This window comes from Heteronotia binoei, unplaced genomic scaffold (genome assembly GCF_032191835.1).
Source record: "Heteronotia binoei isolate CCM8104 ecotype False Entrance Well unplaced genomic scaffold, APGP_CSIRO_Hbin_v1 ptg000055l___fragment_3, whole genome shotgun sequence".
NCBI classification, from domain to species: Eukaryota; Metazoa; Chordata; class Lepidosauria; order Squamata; family Gekkonidae; genus Heteronotia; species Heteronotia binoei.
Window position 1 is genome coordinate 239,506 of NW_026799985.1, and position 20,088 is coordinate 259,593.

The 20,088-nt window shown below is 43.1% G+C and overlaps 1 protein-coding gene across 1 annotated transcript in view; it reads left to right on the forward strand.

The window, feature by feature from the left end:
- Positions 1-20,088, forward strand: part of FBN2 (fibrillin 2) — a 363,281-nt gene that overhangs the window by 168,255 nt on the left and 174,938 nt on the right. The window contains exons 13-16 of the mRNA XM_060263402.1: positions 1,211-1,336; positions 5,316-5,438; positions 9,821-9,943; positions 14,561-14,713. Coding sequence (XP_060119385.1) covers positions 1,211-1,336; positions 5,316-5,438; positions 9,821-9,943; positions 14,561-14,713 — 525 coding nt within the window. The remainder of the gene's footprint in view (positions 1-1,210; positions 1,337-5,315; positions 5,439-9,820; positions 9,944-14,560; positions 14,714-20,088) is intronic.

Below are 20,088 nucleotides of genomic sequence, written 5' to 3' on the forward strand. Positions count from 1 at the left end.
GGCTAGGGAAGATTTACATTAGAAAAACAGCTCTTGAGATGAGTTAAACACATCTAGTGCTATGATCCTGGTCCAGTTCAGAATTTTCTGTAGATGCTGCTTATAGAAATTTGCAAGTATTATGATCCTAATTCCCCAATGTCATTTTGCACCTTAAGGTTTCCTAAGGCAAGCATCAAATTATAGTGCTTCCTCTAGTGGTGTCAATCCTTAAATTATATCAGGTGCTTCTGGTGCTGGGTTGGAGTCTGAGGCTGTCTCAACCTCCAGGGTTGCTTCATTGGACAAGTGTTCCAGGGTAATGCCTCGGAGTAGAGCAAATAAGGAGTCTCTTTACCTGAATCCCACATTCTGCTTTGCTGATTACTGTTCCCACCTGCCGGGGAATGAGTCTGGTTTTCCACCCTTGCTGCTACTTGGCAGTACTCTCCCAGGAGATGGCTAACCCCAGTCCTCTCTCTTCAACCCAGTCCTAGGGAGTGCCCTGGGCCAGTGGATCCTTGTCTTGGGTTGATGAGCTCACTGCCCCTTCCCCTTGGACAGAGGCTGGCTGCCCACCTGATCTCCTGTAAAAAAAAAGCAGTGCTACCTGCTTTTCCTGCCCTTTCACCAGAGCTCCCCAGGATCCCAGTGCCACATTGGCTTCTGCTGCTGAGCATGCCACTGATGGCTAGCTGGGTTTCTTCAAGTCAACTCTGTCAAGGCTGCACCCTACTGCAACCTGACAACTTTGAAATGTGTTGCATCTCACTGGTGTGATGTGGCTTCAGTAGGTCTTGTAGTCCCTAGGTAAGTGCAGGGACAGAGGTGTCAACGCTGGACATATTGATATGGTGAAGTAATTAAAAGCAGAGGACTCTAATTGAAACCCAGAAAACTGGGTTTGATTTCCCACTCCTCTGCATGAAGCCTTTTGGGTGACCTTGAGCCAATCACACTTCTCTCAGAATTCCCTCAGCCCCGCCTACCACAAAAGGGGACTGTTGTGGGTAGTGGAAGAGAAGATAATTGTAAACTACTTTGACTACCATAGGGTAGCAAAACGTGGGGTATAAAAACCAACTCTTCTTTTTCTTTTTCAATAGTAACTTTATAAAGAGTTAAATAGTAATAAAGAGTTAATTCAGATACATTGAGCCTAAACTTCATCATATTTTCTAGTTGAAAAAAGTGAAATGTTCATTTTATTTATGTTATTTTTCCCCCTTAGATATTGATGAGTGTATTCAGAATGGTGTCCTTTGTAAAAATGGTCGTTGTGTGAACACTGATGGAAGCTTCCAGTGCATTTGCAATGCTGGTTTTGAACTAACCACTGATGGGAAAAACTGTGTTGGTAGGGTATAACCTGGATTTTTCTCTTAGTTTTTCTCCCTTTTCCCAACTTGTTTCTGGGGCCAAAGGTGCTGGTGTTGACCTTTACAGTCAGTGCTACCTGTAGTGGTTAAGAGTGGCGGACTCTTATCTGGAGAACCAGGTTTGATTCCCCACTCTCCACATGCAACCAACTGGGCATTGTTGAGTCAGTCACAGTTCTCTCAGAGCTCTCTTAGCCCCACTTACCTCACATGGTGCTGTTGTGGGAAGAGGAAGAGAAGGGGATTGCATGCTGCTTCAAGTCTCCTTCGGGTAGTAAAAAGAGGGGTATAAAAACTAACTCTTCTTCTCTATCTGGTTTAGGACTGGCATACCTTAAGGACTGCCTTATCCCATACAAACCTACTCAACCACTATGGTCATCTTCTGAGGCTTTGCTTTGGGTGCTTTTCATGATATTAGATAGGTGGCAACCCAAAAATGGGTCCTCTGAGTTGTACCAAATTTATGGAACTCCCTCCTCAGGGTGATTTGACTGTTCCTTCTATTACTGTCTTCTGTAAGCAGGTGAATACGTCTTTTTTCTGGTGTTCCCAGTGTTTCCTCTCCTTCCTGCTTTATGTTTTAATTGCTGTCTTTGTACCTCATGTATGTATTTTAGTTTTAATTTTAATTGGCTTTTAAATATATTTTTATATCTTTAAAAAAATTGTTAGCCATTTTGTGGTCCTGTTTGGACCGAAAGTCAGGATCTAAACTTTGCAAATAAATAAATGCTTTGCAGTGGTGGTGGGAAGTGCTATCAAGTCACAAACGACTTATAGTGATCCCACAGGGTTTTCAAGGCAAGAGATATTCAGAGGTGGTTTGCCGTTGCCAGCCTTTGCTGTAAGGCTGGTATAAAGTCATATATATAGAATATAGAGTGGAAAGGAATTTCATGATTCATCTAGTCCAACCCCCTACACAATGCAGGAACTTGTGCAACCCCCTACACAAATGCCTCCCCCACACACATACATCCACAGTGACCTGTGCTCCATGCTCAGAAGGTGGCAAAAACCTCCAGGATCCTTGACCAAACTGGTCTGGAGAAAAATTGCTGACTGACTCCAAAATGGCAATTAGCATTTCCCTGGGCATGTAAGCACTGATGCAAACCTTCCTGCCCTCCTTCTCATAATCTGCCGAATTCACAGAAACAGCATTGCGGTCAGATGGCCATCTAGCCTCTTTTTTAAAACCTTCAAATAAGGACAGCCCACCACCTCCCAAGGAATCCTGTTCCACTGAGGAACCACTCTGACAGCCAGGAAGTTCTTCCTAATATTTAGTTGAAAACTCTTTTGATTTAATTTCAACCCATTGGTTCTGGTCCAACCTTCTGGGGCCACAAAAAACAAGCCTCTATATGATAGCTCCTCAAGAACTTGAAGATGGTGATCGTATCACCTCTCAGTCTTCTCCGCTTCAGGCTATACGTACCCAGCTCCTTCAACCTTTCCTCATAGGACTCAGTATCCAGACCCCTCACCATCTTTGTTGCCCTCTTCTGGATATGTTCCAGCTTGTCTATATTTTCCAAAACTGAACACAATACTCTAGGTGAGGTCTAACCAGAGCAGAGTAAAGCGATACCACCACTTCATGTGATCTGGACACTATACTTCTGTTGATACAGCCCAAACTTTAATTTGCCTTTTTAGCTACCACATCACACTGCTGCCATTCAGTGGGGAGTCCACTAAGACCCCCTTGATCCTTTTCACACATACTACTGCCAAGACAAGTCTCTCCCATCCTATAATTATGCATTGGATTTTTCCTACCAAAATGCAAAATGTTACATTTATCCTGGTTAAAATTCATTTTGTTTTAGCCCAGTTTTCCAGCCTGTGAAGAACATCCTGTATCCTGTCTCTGTCTTCTACTGTATTTGCTACCTCTCCCAATTTAGTATCATCTGCAAATTTAATAAGCATTCCCTCTATTCCTTCATCCAAATCATTTGTGAAGATGTTGAACAAAACAGATCTCAGGACAGATCCTTGATGCACTCCACTTGTCACTCTTTTCCAAGAGGGTGATGAACCATTCACAAGCACTCTTGGGGTGCAGTCTGTCAACCAGTTACAAATCCACCTAACAGTAACAGGATCCAAACCACATTTTACCAACTTGTCAACAAGAATAGTATGTGGAACCTTATCAGAAGCCTTACTGAAATTAAGATGACCTATGTTTACAACATTTCCCTGATCCAGCAAGGTAGTCATTTTTTTTTAAAGGTAAGGTTAGTCTGACGTGACTTGTTCTTGAGAAACCCATGCTGGCTCTTAGTGATCACAGCTGTCCTTTCTAAATGTTCCAGGACTGACTGGTGATCTGTTCTAAAACTTTTCCAGGTATAAACATCAAGTTGATGGGTTGATGGTTACCCGGATCCTCCTTTTCCCCCTTCTTGAAGATGGGGACATTTGTCTGCCTCCAGTCTTCTGGCACCTCACCTGTTCTCCAAGAATTCTCAAAAATAATGGCCAGAGGCTCAGTTCTTTTAGTACCCTTGGATTCAGTTCATCTGGCCTTGAGGACTTTGTTTCATTTAATGAAACTAAGCGTTTTTGTACTACCTTTTTGCTGATCCTAGACTGCAACTCCCTTCCCTCATCGTATGTTCTGTTTTTGCAGTGTTGAGTACTTTACAAGAGAAGACTGAGGAAAAGTCAGAATTTAGCAGTTCTGCCCTTTCTTCATCATCTGTTACAATTACTATTTGTATTTGTTTTTTGAGACAATTAAAATTCCTGGTGTTGTGATTCTGTTCTGTTTGTTCCTTGCTAATATTTCAGGTGCTGCTTTAGTATATTTGTTTCCAAAAAAATTAATCTGGAAGATAAATTTAGTATTGTATCATCTGTGAGTTGATCAAACAGTGATTGGAAATTTACACCTTCGATGTTTATACAGTTATGAAATAGTATGATAAATTGAAGTTACTATTTTGAGAATTGAGGTACTAAGATTAACCAAATGCCATTACTGGAGTACATTGTTGAGATGTATATTTTTAAGCTTCCTAGGTAATAACATAATAGTTTGCTTGCAATAGGCAAGTTTGTTAACTGACAACGTATTTCTGTAATACTGAATTTGTAGAGTATTAATGTTGTTAATTGGTATAGTATTTCAGATTCTGATCTAAAACATCAAATATCAATGGGTGAAAGAAGGTACAATATTTTTGTACTCAGTTTATTGTACTGTGTAGTACTCACAACTTGTGTACTTCACTATTAGAACATATATCCTGAAGAAAATAATATTTTCATTAAATTATACCCTCAGTGCTTACCTGTTCAAGATGTCCCTAAATGTTCTACTTCAAACAAAATAACTTGAACTGTAGCCAATTTAAACGAAAGAAAGGTTCAAGGAAAAGTTTTACATTACTTAATTATTTAAGACTTTTTAAAGGTGTCTCTGCACCAGACTTTGGGTCCCCAGGGCAGCAAACAATAAGAATATTTTAAAAGATTTAAAATTCATAAATACAGAAGAAACAATCTTAAAAACATGTAAACACATGAATGGGAGGAAGAGTCAATAAGAATCTGTGAAGGAACACAAGACCAAAAAACAAAAATCCTAAATTTTGGTAGAAGACACTGATAGAAAGAGAAAGCTAAATCTCTCTGGGGAAGGAATTCTATAATTATGGTGCCATAACCAAGGAAGCCCTTGGATTGCCAGCTGTCTAGACCGAAATGGCAGAAGCACTTGAAACAGGGCCTCCAAAGATGACTGCAGAGGTTGGATAGGAAGTAAGCAGTTCTTAAAACGTTATTTTAAATAAATAAATTTATTTTTAAATAAATACATTTCTTGTAGTGAGAAAGTTCTTCTGATCCTTCTTAATAGGTGCTTGCCTGAAAAAGATCTGACTGAATCAAACACTTTTTTTTTCAGGGATAAAAATATCTTTGCTGCTTTCTTTTCAGATCATGATGAATGTACTTCTACCAACATGTGCTTGAATGGGATGTGTATAAATGAAGATGGCAGTTTCAAATGCATATGCAAACCTGGGTTTATCTTGGCTTCTAGTGGGCGTTATTGTACAGGTAAATATATCACATCACATTAAGGAATTTTTTTTTTGAAACTTCACTTGTCTGCTAAATTATTTACACCTTATAAACACGCAAACAGAAGGGGGGCTGTGTGAGAATATGATAGGTGCACAGGGACCTTGTGTTCCCTGCCCTCCTGTTTGCATACCTATGTCTGTGCTCATGTTGAGACAGTAAAGGGAAATCCAGACCATATTGAGAATGTATGAAGAGCCCTGCTGGATCAGACCAATGATTCATCTAGTCCAGCATCCTGTCTTACAGTGTGGTCAACCAGTTCCTCTAGACAGCCAACAAACGCGGCATAGAGGCTCAGGCTATCTCCTGATGTTACCTCCTAGCACTGGTATGAAAGCTGCTTTGCCTTCCACTCTCTAGTCTGGTGTTCCCCTTTCAGCCTTCTGCACCCTCCCCAGGGATCCCTGCTAGGCTTCCCAACCCTCCCACCCTGGCGGGGGACCCCAGGATTTCCAGCCTCTTCTCCCGCTCCACAAAAAAATGGAAGCGGGGGGAGAGGGGAAACGGCACCAAGGAGCGGGCGACGCCGCTGCGCAGCTGCCGCCTCTTCTCCGTAGTTGCTCCTCCAAGATGGGCTCAGCCTGAGCCCATCTCGGAGGAGCAGCTACGGAGAAGCGTGGCAAGCCCCGAATCTGGGTCCTTCTAGGACCCCGAGCAGCAATGCTGGAGGAGCGAGAGCAGGCTGGACTTGCGCCCTGCCCCTCCACTCCCTGCAGAAGGCGGCCTGTGTGGGCAAGGGGGGCGCGCTTCGCTTCTCTGCCCGGCCCCTCTGCTGGGCCTATGGCTGCGCGGGTGGCAAGGGGCATGCTGGGCTGGCCTCGGAGGAGAAGGAGGCGGCGGCAGCGCTGAGCTGAGCCGTGGTGGGAGGAGGAGGCGGCATGGCTGCGGCCGAGGCGCGCTGGCCTTCCGAGCCAAGGACTGGGTAAGGCCTTCCCTGCTGGCCGATAGGGTTGCCAATCCCCAGGTGGGGGCAGGGGATCCCCCGGTTTGGAGGCCCTCCCCTCTTTAGGGTCGTCACAGCCTTGATCTTGGCTCCACCCCTAATGTCTCCTGGCTCCACCCCCAAAGTCCCCAGATATTTCTTGAATTGGACTTGGCAACCCTAATCCCTGCGTGGCAGAGGGCCAGGTTGCTGCACCAATGTCTGGTGCAAGCCCCCAATACGACATCTCTGGTTTCAGGGGGTGGTCAACATGTCCCCTTTGGACCCGGGAATCAATTACCTGCACCTCCAGTTATTTGGGGGGCGGCCTGCCTCTTTCCCCCTTGGGCCAGGCCCAGTAGGCAGTCACCTGCCTGTTGCTGCATGGATTTTGGGGGTGGCCAACACTTTTCCTGGGGCCTAGGCAAGAGGCAGTCACCTGCTATATGTTGGGGATGTAGATTCTGGGGATGGTCAACCCCTCTCCTTGGGCCTGGGCAGGAATTTTAACCCTGCCATAGGTTGGGGGCATGGATTCTGGCAATGGCTGGCCCTTCTCCTTGAGCCTGGATGGGAGGTGGTTTCCCACTACATGTTGGGATCATGGATTCTGGTGGTGTCTGACCCCACAGGCCACCTTGGGATTGGTTAGTTTGCCACATTAAGCAGGTGGGTCAAATCAGGCTAGATTACTGTTTGCCACTGGGGCAGCCAACTTTGGGCTGGGTTACTGTCTCCACACTAGGTGGGCTATATTGGGCTGGGTGTTTACTGGGAGACCAGCTGAGCTGGATTTAGCTCTACAGTCAGGCGCTGTCTGGTCTCCAACAAGAAATGTGTTCTGTGGCTTTGGTCCAGTGGCTCTGGGGCTGACTGGAGAGCTCATGAAGAGGAGGCAGTTAAAAACATCCCAGATTGGGATGTGGGGTTCATCAGGTAAGGAAGCTGAGCTGTGGGGTTGTGCAGAAGTGGGAAAGACCTATAAAGCCTTGGTTAGCTCCTCTCCCAAGGACTGCAGTAACTAGTGTGGACTCAGCCCTCCTTTCACAACCCCTAGGGAAGTTTCTCCCATGCTCCTCCAACCTCACCCCTTTCTCTTTTCCCTGAAGCTTCTCCTGGCCTGGGTCCCTGAGGGTTCAGGTCATGGTTGAGCAGCTACATCCATGGTGGTGAGCTGTTGCTGCACAACCCAAGTTCAAAAAAGGGGAGGCATCATTTGATTCAGCTGCGCAATTACTATCTGTTCCACCACCCACTCAACTTGGGAACCATCTAGCTTGAGCCACTTATTAGCAAGCTCCCTAAGAGCATAGGCTGTCTTGAAGGGACTTTCTTCCTTCTCACACTTAGAATTTCAATAGAGCAAACAATAGGCTTCTGGCATTTTATGGAGTTTCCTGAATATAGCCTTTTTCATAATCAGCGGCATTGACTGCATTCAGAGCTTGATAAGTGGCCAGGGTGGTCCCCAGCAAAACAGTCCCAAAATAGGTGTCCATTGCACCTCAGGCCAGGAAGGTGCAGTAGCCATCTATTCAAAGGCCCCTAAGTAGGCTTCTATGTCATCAGGAGACACCTTAGGGATTTGATGCCACTGCTGTGGCATCAAATGATGTGGCTGCCAGAGGTTGCATAGTATGCCAAAGAGGTTGCATAGTAGGGAGCCACCTATCTTGTGCCACATACTGGCTGTCCAGGACCATCTTGGGTGGCAGCTGACCATTCCCCAAACTGGTCAAGTCCAACTGGGAGACATTTGCTCTGTAGCCCCTGAAGCTGACATCTTTGCCTCTTGGGTGTTTCTCACTCCTTTGTCAATTTCTCTGTCTTGCTTAAATGGTATGGACATCTACTCAGCTTTTGGGGAACCTGGATGAGCCCCCACTTGTAAGAGATTATTGGCTTCAGCTGTGCAGGAGCTGCAGGAAGTCACTACAGCATCCAGCACCAAGGGTCATCACAAGCCATGTCTCCTTTTTATTTACTATTTTCAGTGATCCCTCACCCAATTCCTTTCCAGAGAACAGTCTTGTCCTCATTTCCCCAGAGTGAATCTTGCAGCCTTGGGCGGGGCCTTCCCCTGCTTAAGTCCAACCAGAGTCCTGGGAATCCTGCAGAGAGGGTCTTCATGGGCTTTTACACTCACAGCAGCTTGGCGTCCCTGTCAACTTTCTTTGGTGGGCCATGCCTCTCTCAACTGCTTCATAGTCTGTCCTCGGACATTGGAGAGAGGCTGTTCTCTAGCATCTCTGTTGTCTGTTCTCTAGCATCTCTGAAAGCTGCCGGCATCTCTCCTTCAAAGGCTGGTTTCATCCTCTCCTCTCTCAGCACTCACTCCTCCTGGTTTTTCCTGCACAGCTCACCTTTTGCTCCTGTTAGCTCAACCCCCAGCTGTTTGCTCACCTCTATTAAATCTGTCTCCTGCTGGCTCAACCCTTGTTAGCAGAGACCAGCTGCTTACATTGCTCATCCTCAAGCCAGCTTCAAGAGGGGGTTAGTTAAAAATATGGAGCAGAGGTCCATCAGTGGCTATTAGCCACAATGTGTATATATGTGTGTTTGTGTGTGTGTGTATAATTTTTTTGGCCACTGTGTGACACAGAGTGTTCGACTGGATGGGCCATTGGCCTGATCCAACCTGGCTTCTCTTATGTTCTTACCTGCCTTCTGGGCTCCATTCTTCAAAAAAAAACCCTCCTGTGAGAATTTTGCTGAACTCTAAGATTTGACAAACTTTCTAAGTTTCCCCCCACAAAAAATGGGGAAGTAACCAAAACATATAAAGCAGATGGATGGAAATCTTCATCATGCCACTGTAGCCACATAGGAGAATGTAATTTAAAAAGTATGATGGGAGTAAAGTTTTATTTCAATAATAATTCAAGAAGCATTTTAAGGTAGATGGCTGAGTTTATATAATTTAGTATACCTTCTGGTGATGTCAGGAGTGTGTGGCATATGCAAATGAGTTATGTAAATGAGTTGTGCTAATGAGCTCCAGCACCTCTTTTTCTTCAAAATGACCCCTGCTCAAAATTAAAGGATTCCCCCCACATCTGTGCACTGCCTTGTGGGAGGAAAGATTAAAACAACACCCTTCAAACTACCTGGCTGTGTACAAAAAAGTATATTTTAGGATGAGATTTCAGGACACAGAAATCTATTTTTGAAGTCGTTCCTCTTATTTGCATCTCTTTATTGCTATACCTTATCCATGTTTCAGATGCACTGACACAGAAGAAATTCCCATTGGATTGTGGCCATGCTCTGAGCATTTTGATAATTTTTAATTTTAATTAATTTTAATGGGTTCAAATAGAAAAATATAGGATAAAGTTAATGGTACAATCACAAGGGCACAGGTCAATAAATATGATTTTTTAATGTTTCTATTGTATAGCATTAAGTAAAAATTATGTTTTCCTCTGGCTAGATATTGATGAATGCGAAACACCAGGAATTTGCATGAATGGCTATTGCATTAATACTGAGGGGTCATTTCATTGTGAATGTCCACCGGGTTTAGCTGTTGGTGTTGATGGTCGTGTATGTGTAGGTAAGAAAAACTTTTACAACCCTATATGATAAAATATATTCTGATTACTGATATGGTTTTGTCTACTGTTTGTCTACTGTTATAACTTAGTTTTTGTTTTCTGTAGCACTGGACTAATAATATCTGAAAATATATTCTCATTTTTTTCTAAGAAACACAGTCCCTAGTACACTGAGAGTCAGCGTGGTGTAGTAGTTTTATTCCCCACTCCTCCACAAGCAGCCATCTGGGTGACCTTGGGTCAGTCACAGTTCTCTCAGAGTTCTCTGAACCCCATCCACCTCACAGGGTGTCTGTTATACGGAGAAGAAGGGAGGGCAATTGTAAGCCACTCTGTGACTCCTTTGGGTAGTGAAAAGTGGGGTATAAAAGCCAATTCCTCTTTCTCTTCCTCCTCCTTCTTCCAGAGCATGTGACTTCAGTAATTTCTCTTTTCTGTTCTTCTCCCACATTTAACCCCAACAGAATAAGCTTGGTTGCATTGATTTTATAAGTTGCTCATTTGGTGGGTAGATGAGAGAGGGATTTTTCTGTGGCAGTCTGACAATTATGGAACAACCTCCCCAGGGAGGTATACAGGTGGCAGCTGAGGGCAGTTTTCTTTCGCACTGCAATTTTGATTTTTTAAAAAGTTTTTATTATTGACAGTCCTGAGTTTTTAAATTGTGACATTTATGGGTTTTATTTTGTTTTTTATCATTTTGTATTTATGCTGTAAGCGACCTTGAGTTCCACAACTGGTAGAGCAATTGGAGAAAGGCCAAAAAATCTTGGATAGTAGATTTCTTCAATTAGAGATGGACAGAGCAGCCGATATGTTGAGGTTTCAAAATGTACCAGAAGACAAGTCTGAGGATTTGCAGAAAATATTAAGTGAAATGCTTGCAGAAATCTTACAGATTGTCCCATCGAAAATGGAGGAAGAGATTGATTATGCTAAGCGTGTATCATTGAATTTCACGAGGAGGAACGAATTACCCGGGGAAATTCATCTGAAATTTACAAGAAAGAAAACTTAATACATAATTTTGAAACAAACAAGGGACAAGTTGGTTACAATAGCAGGAAATGAGGTAAAGATCTTGAAAGAGGTGCCATGGACAGTTCAACAGAAGAGAAGAGAATACCAGGATTTGACAGCCTTCCTAAGAGAGAGAGAAATCCCATATACCTGGTTATCCCCTGAGGGCTTACTCTTCACATATGAAGACAAAAGATATAGGATCAATTCAATGTTCAAAGCTGAGAACGTCTTGGAGAAATTTGATGGGAAAGACGGTAATAGTGAAAAGGATGGTGATGATGTAGAATCTTCGGAAAGGAGAAACAAGGTGGAGCCAAGAAGTATCGAACATGATCACGATATAAAAAGATAAAAACGATAATGATAAGAAAAATCCATAATGGCCTCAATAATCTCTATTAATGTGAATGGACTTAATTCTCTTATTAAAAGGAGGAAGACTTTCAAATATCTATCAAAATTTCTTTGAAGAAAATGTTTGATAATAAATCCGGAATAGTTTGAAATAAAAATAACTGTCTTGGTAAAATATTCATTTTTACTGTGGCTATTCTTCCCATTAAAGATATGTTCACGTCTTCCCATTTCTCTAAATCTTTTTTAATCTCTTTGAGTAATTTGTCATAGTTATCTTTCTTTAAACTACTACATTTATTTGAAATATAAATTCCCAGGTATTTCACTTTTTCTCATATGAAAATCCTGATTTTTGTTGAAATAGATATATTTGTTCTGTAGTCATATATTTGGCTAAGAGCTTTGTTTTTCCATAATTTATTTTCAATTCTGTCCAGTGACCAAACTGATTAATCTTATTCATCAAAAAATCAATAGAGTCCAATGGTTGGTCTAAGATGAACACCAAATCATCTGCAAATGCTCTCAATTTATGTTGTTCCCCTTTAATCAGAGTGTCTTTGATATTTGGATCTTCTCTAATTTGGTTGTTCAATGTCTCCAAACATAAGATAAAGAGCAATGGTGATAGTGGACATCCTTGCCTAGTCCGCTTCCCAAAAGCAATTGCTTCTGATAATTCTCCATTTACCATTATTTTCACGTTTTGAGAAGAGTATATGGCCTGTATCATTTTTAAATAGCTCTCCCCACAGTCCACCACACTCAGTCGTTGTAACATAAACTGCCAGCTCACATTATCAAAGGCCTTCTCAGCATCTAGACAGACTAGTGCTAATTGTTTCCCTGGGTGACTTCCATAATATTTCAATAAATAGCATATTGCTCTGACATTGTCCTTTAAGTATCTTCTTGGAAGAAATCCTGCTTGATCTTGATGTATGAAAGTGCTTCTTAAAGTCCTTACTCCGGCTTTACACAGCTCTCAGTCACTCATCATAGCACTATAGATCTCTGATTCATACATTACAGCATCATTGTTACACAGGTGCTCGGGACCAGCCAGCCACACCTGTTACTTATTATGTGGTTCATGCCAGTGCTTAAACTGGCAGTGCAAATCTCATGCCTTTCTTTAAACTGACAGTGCAGTTCTCATTGTTAATAAACCATATCTAATCAGCAAAATACAACACTTCTGTGAGGCTGTTGTTCTCAAACAAAAATTGATAAATCCAGCGATGCATTTAAACCCAAGGGAGTCAAAGTCTGAAACTTGTGTATAAAAAAAGCCTCCTTCTGCAGCAATATCTTAGAGACATCTGTCAAATTATAATGACCTTTATAAACATAAAGAGCAGTGCATTCTATCTCATCAAAAGTGTGCCTGAACTCAGTCCAATGAGCCACAGTTGGGGCTTCCTGCACTCCCATTTTTATGCATGACCTATGTTCCAAAAAACAAACCCACAAGCTTCTCATAATCGACTCATTGTAGAATTCATTACACGGACACCAGAGGGCATATATGATTTTAGTGGATTCACATGTACTGAAATGATTAAATTTCCATGTGTATCCATTAATAGTAAGTTCCTTTAGTTCTAGAGTCTTATCACATATAGAGCCTCAGATGGGGCAGTCATGTACAGCAACATGAACCTGCTCTTCTTGCTCTGTGCAGTTCTTCAACTAGTTCAACTAGTGTTTATTTTCATAACTTTCCTAAAGATTCAACAGGAATATTTTCCCTGTTGGAAGTATAAGTTTCATGACAGAAATTTGAAGCCGTGCAAATCTGACACATTGTTGTTGGTAATAATGGCTTGTGGTACCACATTTTTGTTTTTCACAGTGAACAATTTGTTGTTAGAGTATTTCTTCACAAGAAGTATCAGGACTCATTTGAGAAATTTACTGTGCCATCATAATCAGAATTATACCCTCCTAAGCACTTTTGCACACACTAAATAACACGCTTCCAATCCACTTTCAATGCGCTTTACAATTGGGTTATACTGTGGGAAATGGCAAAATCCACGTGCAAATGGCCGCAGAAGTGGATTGAAACTGCATTATTTAGCATGTGTGAAAGCGCCTAATGTTTCAGAAGGGTATAACTCTGAGTTGGCACTGATACAGTGCTATCCTATGCAGAGGTACTGGAGTAATTACATAGAATTTCACTGTTGTACAAGACAATGATATAACTGCTTTAGATTAGGGGTGGTCAAACTTGCTTAGTGTAAGAGCCACACAGAATAAACGTCAGATGTTTGAGAGAAGGAAGGAAGGAAGGAAGGAAGGAAGGAAGGAAGGAAGGAAGGAAGGAAGGAAGGAAGGAAGGAAGGAAGGAAGGAAGGAAGGAAGGAAGGAAGGAAAATAGATGGAGGGGAGGAATGAGGGAAGGAAGGAAGGAAAATAGATGGAGTGGAGGAATGAGGGAAGGAAAGGTGAAAGAAAGCAACTTTAAATGCATTCTCCAAGATGCTGGCTGGCTTGGAGAAGTGATTTAAAGAGACAAATGCCTTCTCCCAGCCAGCTGATGGGCAGTGGGGACTTCAAGAGCCACAAAATATGTGTGAAAGAGCCACATATGGCTCCCGAGCCACAGTTTGGCCATCCCTGCTCTAGACATACAGTAATGAGAATAAATCTTATGTAGTACAAAATGAAATTCTTATCGGTTTTTGCCTCTCTGAGCAGAATTTCAGAGTGCATCTACTTTAAATAAACCTACTTTAAATTCTTATTTGGCTTCTAAATCTTTCTTGTTGGCTATGCTCTATGATCCTTTGAATGATTTTAAGTGATGTTATTCAAAAGCTGGAGGCTGCAAATTATATTGAACATTTAACTTTGGGCTGTTAGGAATGCTGATAAGTAGGTTAAATGTTTAATGGCAGGGACCAAAACAAAATTATACGAAAGCACTGAAATTATACATTGATTTCTGGGTACTTTCAGTATTATATTCCTCCTGGTGTGAAGTTTAATATTATGAATTAGGTGATAATTGGTAGAGATATCTGCTTGGGTAATATACTTTCAAAATACTTAAATAAAACCACAGTTGGAGTCCAACGTTTGGAGTATTGGGACTTATAGAAGCAAGTTTTGCATTAAAGATTGATTAATTTGTTATGTATGCATGGGATTCATTTTTTAGGGTGTAATTTTTTATACCATTTCCAGAGTAAGACAACTATTCTGTTATTCTTCCTTACTCTTCTTAGATACCCATATGCGCAGCACATGCTATGGTGGGATCAAAAAGGGAATATGTGTTCGCCCTTTTCCTGGGGCGGTGACAAAATCTGAATGTTGCTGTGCCAATCTAGACTATGGATTTGGAGAGCCTTGTCATCCATGCCCTGCCAAGAACTCAGGTAAAGCTGCATTCTTCTTTTGATTTTGTAGCTGACATAGACAAACAATCAGTATTGTGTTCAGATAAATTTTTGTTCTGAAGTATCTGCAGTATAGGCATCTAAATATTGCATTTGCCAGTGCATATAAAACAATAGGTTTCTGAGGCCTCACATGTTTACATTTCAAACTATAATAAGTAGGATTTGAACTGCATAGAGCTGTGCTTACCAGAGAAAAATAAAGCTTTCAGAGAAAAATTCCAGAAGGGATTCTGAAAAATATAACTGAGTATAAAAATACTCTGTCATAATTCATAATAATCTGTAAGAGTAGCACACAAATAAAGATTGAAGATGAAATGCTGTATGGTGCTTACTGAAATTCAGGCACATATTAAATAGACTTTTTCATTAGATAGTTGAATCAATATGTCTACTTCTGGATAATGACCCTTAAGTACAAACCAAACATCAACACAACACACAATAGGGCTCATATGGATAGGGATCTCTAGCCAGCCCAAGCAGGCCTCGCTCACCCAGGGATCTCCTGTCTTGCGTCGGGTTGCTTTTGGCTGGTGGGGGGAAGCATATGCTAATAAATTATGCTAATGAGTTCCACCACCTATTTTTCTACAAAATGACTCAATTTCCTTCCTACATTTCAGTGTTTCTTTTAACTTCATTTGGATTTTTGCTCTTAGTCCTCTCCCTTAATTTCCTCCCTGTTTTAATATAACCCCTTTTCCTGGTCTGCCTTTTGCCACTCTTTACTTCTGATTCCTCCTTCCTCCACATTTCACCATTCCCACTGCATCCCCTTATTGTCTGCACAACTCCTCTATCACCCATATAATCTGTCTCCCCATCCCCTGTTCTGGTCCCTTCATCATACCTTTCACTACTCCCAGCAGCAGCTGCCCCTGAGCTGAGCTTGGTGAAGAGGAGCCACAGCTGCTGCCCAGCCCTTCTCAATATGGTAGTGGGGCAGCTGGTGCACTCCTCCACATGGTCCTGCCCCCAGCAGCAACTGCCCCTGAGCCGAGCCCTCAGCTTGGGCCCACTGCACTGCGCTGGCCCTTGCAGACTCCAGCCCCACCCCCCAAGCACATGCTGGAGTAAGTTCCTGCACAGGGGCAGGGCAGGAAGTCAGGGGTGAGGGAGGTCTGCAGCTTAGGGTGCCAAAAACCCTGGTGCTAGACCTAGGGATGAGGCCATGTACAAGGTCATCTCTAAGGATGCAAAATTTTTGTTGAATGCTCTACAACCAAACTCTGTTCATCATGCATTCAGCAACAAAATCTAAGCAGGGCCATCATATGGCCCCTCCAGACAGGGGCAGTAGAAAGGTGGATCTCCTGGCCAAGAAAGTCTATTCGCTAACCTCTGTGGTAGCTAAGCTGCAAACTTACTTGTCTTATTTCACAGCTTACAGTGTCCATCTGACTACTCAGCTCAGAAATCTCATCCTTCACTTGCTTGCAGAGCACCAGAATACAGTTATACCTTTGTCCCAAGGAGCGCTTTTTTTTAGCAGGAACACAGTTCTGGCTGGCTTGGTGTCAGGAGGTGTGGCCTAATATACAAATGAGTTCCTGCAGGGCTTTTTCTACAGAAAAAGTCCTGGTCCCAAGAGATTGTCTATGCATCCAAGCAGCAAATCAGCACTATTCAGCATACTGTGTCTTGCCTCTCGAGAACCTTGGTGACCTTGATAGTGTTCTGACATTATGCCTGGCCACATTCAGCTACCCTACAACCTGACATTAAGACCAAAGTTGGGGATCTCCCCTTTGACAGGGAAAGTCTCTTTCATTTTACTACAGATGAAACCTTAACCTCTGTAGATGACAGCCACAAGAGGGCACATAACCTCAGGGTCTGTTAGTCCTCAACCATACATCAGACAAAAGTCAGAACCTGGAAACTGGCATACCAAAGATGACAGTGCTAACCTCAAGAACCTTAGTCCTGGAAGAAACAGTCCGTGTCTTCCAGACCTCTTACCAGTCTAAGGGTAAACAAGCTTCCTCTAAACGTCTAGCCAGAATGCCAGATAGTTGCTTTAACTTCTTGGTTTGCCGATTTGAAGCCACTCTAACCACCTTGACCCCACTCACAGGAAACAGGATAGATTCTTAACCCACCACCTGGGAAGCTATAGCAACAGACACCCAGGTCCTCACCATCATCAGGGCGGGGTATGCTATAGAGTTCATTTTGCTACCACCCAATCCTCATTTTGTGATGACTCCACATTCAGTTTTCCTCATGGATGAAGTTGCCATGCCCCTAGCCAAGGGGGAAGTGGAACTTGTCCCCAGCTCTCTTCACCGACAGGAGTATTACTCCAAGTACTTCATGGTACCCAAGAGGGATGGGCGTGAAGTATTCCTTCATGGACCTGAGAGGACTCAACAAGTCCATCCTACCACTCATTCTACCTCAAGCATGCCTGACATCCACAGATTCCAAGGAGGCATATTTTCATGTCACCATCAGGCCTCAGCATTGCCATTTTCTTTGTTTTGCTGTAGGTCCTCTTCACTACCAGTATCGGGTCCTTCCCTTTGGTCTCTCTATGTCCCTGAGGAATTCACAAAATGCATGGCTGCGGTAGCAGCTGCTCTGCATCTTCAAGGTGTGTTGGTGTTTCCTTACGTTGACAATTGACTTCTAGTAACAACAGCTTGTTGATGATGTTCACTCAACATTGACTCTGCTTCAGAGTTTGAGTCTCTGTATAAACCTCAACAAGTCAATGTTTCAACCCACACAGGTGGTGTAGTTCATTGGAGTTCAGATAAATACTGAAGGTATGAGCCTTTCTGCCTCTGGACAAGGCAGTCACTCTAGACTGGACTCTGGAGAAGCCACTCTACATGACTCTGCTCAGGCATTCATTGTGTCTCCCACACAGGCTGCTCACATGGTTCACCACTTCACACATTCAACCACCACTTCAACCCACTGTCAGACCCTCAGTCCACTCTGCTGGAACTTCCTTATGACATGACCACTTTTCTCACTTGGTGGACTGTAATGGACAATCTGTTACCATGCCTTTCAGACTTTCTGAGACTCAAGTTGCACTCTTCATGGGGATGGGGAGCCCATTGTAGGGAGTTTCATGTTCAAGGATGCTGGTCTCCTGCTGAACAGTGCTACCACATCATCTTCTTAGGACTGTTGGGAGTTCATCAAGTGTTGATGTCTTTCTAGCCCTTAGTCTAAGACAAGGTGGTACAGGTTGTCACAGACAATGTGGTGGCTATATATTATGTGATCACAAGGGGATACAGCCTCTGCCAAGCTATGCCATCTGGCTCTCATTCTCTGGGAGTGGTGCCTCCTACACAATGTTTACTTGACTGTGATCCATGTCCCTGGTCTACAGAACAGTCAAGCTGACTCATTCAGCCATACTAGTCAAGCGGAGCGTGAAAGGCCTCTCTCATCACGAGCTGATCTTTACCACCTTCAGACAGCTTACTGTGGATGCCTTTGCCTCTCCAGACAATGCAACGTGCAATCTTCTACTACTGGAGTCCACTGATGGAGGACTGTCAAGGGAATGCCTGCCTTCACCACTGGTCAGAAACCCACTTCTACATGTTCCCCCCATACTCATTGATTCATTGGGTAATTCAGAAGATTGTCCAGGACAAAATATCTTGCATCCTGAGCACCCCTTGATGATTGTGACAGCCATGGTTTCCACTACTGCTCCAGTTATCTAGGGACTGGTACCTCAGGCTCCCTCTGGATCCAACTCTCCTGTCCCAGCAAAGCAGCAGCATTCTCCACCATGACCCATCCTTCTTCAGCCGGACTGCTTAGAGGATCTCACACTGACCTTTCCACCAGAGGTATCTCACTTTCTCCTTAATGCTTAGGAGACCTTCCTCTTGTTGGTCGTATGAAGTTAAATGGAAGCATTTTACTGCCTATGCTACTGCTGGTGGCATTCACCCTCATTCTGCTTTGTAATCTGAGATTCTATCCTACCTGGTCTCTCTCCATCAGACAGGTTTGTGTTTTTCTTCCATCAAAGTTCATCTGGTAGCCTCGTCTTCCTTTCATGATCCAATTGATGGATGCTCCTAGTTTTGCACAGGACTTCCAAAATGTTTCTCAGAGGTATGTTGAAACTCAACCCACCTAGAAGGACTTTAGTCCCAGATTGGAGTTTCTCCGTGATGTTGTCAGAGCTCATATACAAACCATCTGAGCCCATTGCTACTGCCCCTCTGTATCTCCTGTCATGTAAGACTGCCTTCCATACCGCCATTAAGTTGGCTAAAAGGGTAAGCAAACTCTGTGCCTTCGTTTGGATGCTCCCTTCATCACCTTTCATAAAGATAAGGTGATCCTCCATCCTACGGACTTTCTACCGAAGTTATATCTCCTTTTCACCTGTCCCAGCCCACTGTTTTGCCAGTTTTCTTTCCAGACCCATCAGATGATGCCCAGAGTGCTGCACTCATTGGATGTTCATAGTGCTCTAGCCTTTGTCTTGACAGGACACAAAGTTTTTGCTTGGACTCTCAGCTGTTTATATCCTATTCTAACCTCACAAAGGGGCATAAAATCTCAGCCCAGATTGCATCTACTATTCAGCTTTGCTATCAATTAGCTAAGCAGTTCTTACCTGCCATCCCTTGGGCTCACTCCATGAGGACCATTTCCACGTCTGCAGTATTCCTGGCTGGTGTCCCCGTTGAAGATGTCTGTTGAGCTGCCAATTGGTTGGCTCCCTCAACATTTGCTTCTTCCTATGCCTTGGACATCAGAGCCAGATGTGATGCCTCTTTTGGATGGGTGATCCTTCACTCTATTTTCCAATGATGTCATCTTGATTTCTTCTGATAAGCCTGAACTGAAATGACATGTTATGTTCTATTATGTTTAATGATATTTCTGTTTTGAGTCTTATAGAACTGCCAGCACCCACCATCCGGGTTAGTTCCAGGTCATTAGTCACCCAAATGTGGGACTGCACAGAGACCACAAAGAAGATAATGATCTTTTAGTGGTCATGTGTAGTCATACATGCCTGCTCAACATTCCCCATTGCTGGCATCTCTCAGTCACTTACCTTTAGTTGATTAGACTTACTGCCACTGAGCAGGTGGCAGCTTTCTCTTCAGCTCCAGGCATGAATAGTCAATGCCTGCTCCCCAGAGCAGAGGAGAAAGCCTGCCAAAAAGACTGGGATTAACTCTGAAGCTTCTAAATGGAGTCCAGTGTAGGCACATATATGGGACTGCACAGATGACCACTCGAAGATAATCAATTACAGGTAAGCCACCTTTTTTTCTCAGAAGGGAGAAGATTTATTTTCAGTGTAACAATGTATTTTTATTTATTTAGGATATTTCTATACCTCCTCT